Source organism: Phalaenopsis equestris, unplaced genomic scaffold, assembly GCF_001263595.1.
Source record: "Phalaenopsis equestris unplaced genomic scaffold, ASM126359v1 Scaffold000027, whole genome shotgun sequence".
In the NCBI taxonomy this organism is placed as follows: Eukaryota; Viridiplantae; Streptophyta; class Magnoliopsida; order Asparagales; family Orchidaceae; genus Phalaenopsis; species Phalaenopsis equestris.
Genome location: NW_018164469.1, coordinates 22,553 through 28,191, shown reverse-complemented (window position 1 = coordinate 28,191; position 5,639 = coordinate 22,553). Strand labels below are relative to the sequence as shown.

The following is a 5,639-nucleotide window of genomic DNA, read 5'->3' as shown; positions in this document are numbered from 1 at the left end:
TTTTTGAAAAAACATTCTGTCATTGATTTAAATTTGGAAGAAATTGAATAAACATCATAATTATGCTTCATTGAAATAGCCAAGAACATTTCATAAAATGATTGACAAAAATAATAAAATATAAAATGATATTTATTATTTTAGAAATTGATGAACTCCTAAATATCATAGAACATGATCTTACATGGTTGCTATGCAAAGCTAGTTTGCAACTTTCTTGCATACAAACAAGATTTATTGCATAAACATAAGTAATAAAAAGATACATATGATGATTTTGATTGAGTTGAAAATTTTTTTTGTAGATGTGAAGCGGGGTACAATATTTGATAAAGGATAACCAAGGTGATTATGTCAATATTCATGGTTAGGTTTGAGGATAACTTTGGCTTTGCTTGAAATCTGCAAGAGCCACTTTGATGCTAAACCACACACATGTTTTATTTTGGCTCCACCCTCGAGCTAGAGGTGCCCTCGAAGTGAGAACCTAGAAGCAAAAAAAAAAGGTAATTGTTAAACTCAATAGATATATGATTGATACTAGATGTAAATAGAAAATAAAATTTGTTTCACATCAGGTGCACATAATTTACTATCTAGAATAAACAAAGTGGAGCAAAGAGAGATGGAGGATTTGCATGTGTGTAATTTGAATACCTGTGCCATCTCTAATAAAAATATCATCATGGTCGTCATAAGTCTTACGCAGAGAGAGTCTTTTTATGTCTGATATAAGGCGATATGAAGAGCTATTGTTAAGGAACCATTTGTGTTGTGAGTTCTGGTGGTTAGTAGTTATAAAATTAGTCTTAGGCGGAATGGGCAGTCCCATAAGTCGTCTTACAGTGAAGCATTCTCGTGCAGTGTGACTACGTTTTCCGCAGAATTGACACACCAAATTGAATCTTTTTGGCAAATTTGGATTAGGTGAGAACACAAGATTTTGTTGTATATGGTTTTGATCTGGTTGTTTTTGAAAACGTCCAATTTTATATTGATTAAAATTGTATTTTTGGGAATTATTGATTGTAATTGGACGAAAATTGTTGACCAATGAGGCTCGATTGAGGAAATCTTCATATTCAATTAGTTTTTCATGAAGAGCTTCAAATGAAATTGGTTGCTCTCTCGCTCGAATGGCTCCACCAATCTCTTTAAATTCTGGTCCAACTCCATTTAAGCAGTGAAGAATGAGATCTTCTTCTTGTAATGGGGCCCCAGCGAGAGCCAGTTGATCAGCAAGACTTTTGACTGATTGGAGAAATTCTGTGACAGACTTGTTGCCACGAGTAGCTTGCGATAATCTCTCCTTTAAGAAGAGAATATGTGAACGTGATCGATTGGCGTACATCTGAGTAAGTTTATCCCATGCATCACGAGATGATGAGGAGGAGGCAATGTAAGCCATGAGTGGTTCAGATATTGAAGCAAACATGGCGTGAAGCAAGAGTTGATCTTGTTGGACCCAAAAAGCATGATCTGGGTTGGTGACTTCAAAACCTTCTTGGATGATGGTTGGTGTGGGTTCGGGTATGTCACCATTGATATAACCGAGCAGATTGTATCCTTGAAGTAGGGATTGTACTTGAGCTCGCCATGATGGATAGTTGTTGGGTGTTAGTTTAAGTGGTAGTTGAACGGCTGGGTTGATGAATATCACTGGAGGTTGAGTGGTCAGAGAAGAGGCAACGTTTGCATTATCATTGTCCATGGAGTCTGAGGGTAGCATAACTCTGTCAATTGCAAGCTCTAATACTATATAGAAACTTAGAGATAGTATTTAGAGATAGTATTCGACATAGAATGAAGAGACTAGAATTAACTAATTCCATTCAACCCTTGAGGAGGCTTATATATTGGGTTACAGACCATATGTGGTAAGTATTTGAACAAAAATAGTAAATACTATCACTTAATGCAATATATACTATTAATTACATGATGAATAGTAATAATATTAATATGAATTATTATCTTGATTTTTTTAATGATTATTTCCATAATTAAGCATTATCCTTGGATCATCATTGTGATATATATACATTAATACATTAGAACACTGAATCCAAACTTATTAATGATGTTCATTCTTCCTTTTGTACTTCGGCACAGAGAATATCCATTGAAGATACTCAATTATTGTTCTACGTATTTTAAAACTTTTTAGCTATTCGTCTCACATTGGTTGGATCACTAATTGATGTTCTAAAATTCAATTTAGTATAAATTCTCTATCCTATGTCGGGTTATATTTAAGAACTATGTGCAATTTACACGAAGATAGTTGACAAATGTAAACTTTTTCCCTGTATTTAGACATTATATTTAAAGGGTAAATTGTTTAACAAGCTAGATTTTAGTTTGTGATAATAATAATAATAATAATATTTTAAAACAATGACTTCTAATTGGCATTTGAACCACCCAATTATAAAGTTGATTTTTTTTCTTAGATTAATATGGTGCTTGAGTAAATCTAATGATTGTGAATTTTTTTTTTCCTATGAAGGCATGGTGATTGATTGAAAAAACATAATATTTTAAGCTGACTTGTGAAAATTCTTTTCCACAAGTACAATATACATTTAAAATTCTCTCTTTTTTTATTATATGTAATGCAATTATGCAATTTTGATTTAACTTGTGGAGGCTGATGTCAAAATTTAAAAATGTCCCACTTGAGCTACTACTTTTTGTAATGGTTTTGTTTTCAATATTATCCAATTTCAATAGATTAAAAAAAAATTGTTGTTTTGTAGTATATAATATATAGTTTGATGGAGTGAAATCTAATTTAAATTTAAAGAGAGAAAAAATAGTAAAAGATTAATATACTAAATTACTAAGGGAATTTTACTCGGATTCATTTAATCGATGCCATGTTTTGTAGTTTTCATCATAAATTTTACTATTATTTTAACATGGAGAATAACAATCGTAATACCCCTTAAACAATATCAAGTTGAGCCCCCTCGTTTATATGGGTCAACCACAAATTATGTTTGTTTAAGTTATTTATTTTGTTAAATAAAAATTAAACTCAGCAACAAAACTTTGTTGAGATATCTCCATTTTATCAAACAGATGGAGTATCCCCTCTCCACTATAATTGCTTCATTTTAAGAGAAATTACAACATATTCATCTCAATTTCACCCGAATATCTTTATTTGTTATTAGAAAGTGTTTCATTGATTCTTTGATAGTTGCTATCAGTATTAAAGGAATTTCTTATTACATTTATGTCTCCTTTGTAACTCGCTTTATAGTTGGAAGACAATTCAATAGGCTTTAGTACAAGTTCCTTTTTTTCTTACTCAATATTAGAAAGATACTAAAAATAGTTATAATGCTTCTTCTTATTATTTGCGTATAGGTGGTATTACACCTTCCTTATTTCATACTTTATTTTCAAAGGAAAATCCCCACATATCCATTAACACTTGAGTTGTCAGATATTAAGATGTAAGGGAAAATGTCAACTTTTAGTTGGAAATGCCTATGAGTAAATTCTTAAGATTATAATGTAAACAACAAATTTAAGCTACAAAAGTGAAGTGCTAAATTTGAATATAAAATAGTAGAGTGAATGCTAAATAAAATGCAGTAAAAAGATAAAATTAATTAAACTAATTCCTAAACTTTCAAAAAAAAACTTACAAAATCTAAACAAAGTTTTGGTGACAAAAAATTCAAATTTAAAAAAAAACATCCTTGCTCTTTACAATGAGTATATGGATTGTGATGAAATTAAAATCATTTAAATATATATATATATATAGTGCAAAATAGGAGCAATCCTATTCTTTACTCTCTTCCAAGTGCATAAAGAATATTGACTAATTCAGAGTTTGGTCTCTAATTCTGTAGTTAGGCTAGGAGGATACCGACTGCCATTCTAGAGCTCCCACTACTCCCTCACATGAGGGCTAACAATCTCACATTAGTTTCCATTCAATTGGACCATTCTATCACCTTAAAATCTCCAATTATGTTTCCAACAAAGTATATTTTCCTATTTTTTTGCACTAAACCCTAAGGATGACATCCTCTCCCATAGAATCAAATGTGATTCTCACTATGTTTTAGAAATCATAGCTCTTTTAGAACAAATGTTTCTCAACACATTTTAACATTTCTATTGGCATCAAAGTTCAATACAAATTTTTGACATTTAAAATTGTATAATATATAAAATTAATTTTTCACAAAACCATATCTCAATGTAGGGAGAAGGATAAAGAAGACTACTTAGAATTCATGAGAAGGATATAATAAAACACAGATTTCATATATAAAAACAAGTTTACAAAAGAAAGAAATAAAAGACACAACCTATCTCACAATCCTTCCCAAGCAAATCCCTATAAGTTCTCTTCAAGCACTTTCCCTCTTTACAAGCACTCTCAATTCTTTCTTATAAGAGTAATGAAGAAGAAATCTCTCACATTCCCTCTCCTCTTACAATCCTTGAAGAAAATCTCCAAGCCCTTGACTTCCTCTCTGACTCTCTCTCTCTCTTTCCTTCTTCAAACTCCATCTCATTCACGCCTCTTTTCTACCTCCCTTACAAGCCGTAAACTTCCCTCTCTTTTATTAGAGGCTGCCTCCCCCCCAAAAAGAATTCAAAAATTTCCTCCAACATTCTATTCTAAAGTCAACCCTTTTGAATTTCAAAAGACATGTCTATTGATCCAAGAGACATATCCCTTCATAAAAGAACCTTCCAAAGTGTTTAGATGCATTGAATCACTCCATGGTGTGTTGAGAACAAGTTTCCCTTTTGAAATTTGCATAAAAATTGTCTCAAACAGCCTTAATCCGCTAAAAGTCGACTCTTGCAGCTGAAGTACTGGTTCTGATGCTTCAACGCCAACTTGTTTAAGACACTATTATTCTGGGTTTTGGCGCTTCAGGCGCCAAATCTGGCACTTTAGGTGCCAACTCTCTATAAAATGATGCTTCAGGCACCAGCACTCTGTAAAGTGATGCTTCAGGCACCAGAATCTTAAAATTTGTTGTTTTGGCTACCAATTTTGTCCTTTTTGCTACTTTTTCTCCTAATTCCTAAAATTGATATACCTGTGACAAAAACATGAAAATACCCTTATTTAAAGTGCAATATCACTAAAAATAAACATAAAATGTATACTTAAAAATACATACTATTTTGGTGTATCAGCTGCACAACATGAATATGGTAGATGGATGTCCAACCCATATATAGATCCACTGAGAATCAAAACCAAATCATATTTTACAATATAAGAACCCACATCAATAGGTCTTCTAGTTTGAATACAATAATTCAAAATAGTACTTCATCATTTTACTAATTTTCATAGTAAGAAGTAGTTTTAACGCAATAAAGAAATGTCACATCTTCGATACAGGATTCAATAATGATGAAAAAAAATTACATTTCTATCATCTCTTATCTCCCAATTTGCATCTTAATCAGTAAGGAATCGATAGAGTTCATCCATGGTGTCTCTCGTTGGGACAAAATTTGCATAGTCACAAATAGGAACACTTTCAATCATAAACATGTAATTTATTCTTGAAGGAGTGAATGGTACCAACCTGCCTCGAACATAGAAGAATCCTTGGTTAATTCCATGAAGATTAACATAAAGCTCT

The 5,639-nt window shown here is 31.8% G+C and overlaps 1 protein-coding gene across 1 annotated transcript; it reads right to left on the bottom strand.

Moving 5' to 3' along the window:
• Positions 1-440: 440 nt before the first annotated feature.
• Positions 441-1,711, bottom strand: LOC110018626. The gene is made up of 2 exons (XM_020715988.1): positions 658-1,711; positions 441-487 (listed from the first exon to the last, which is right to left on the bottom strand). The coding sequence occupies exons 1-2, from the start codon at positions 1,709-1,711 to the stop codon at positions 441-443; spliced, it is 1,101 nt and encodes a 366-aa protein (XP_020571647.1).
• Positions 1,712-5,639: the final 3,928 nt, after the last annotated feature.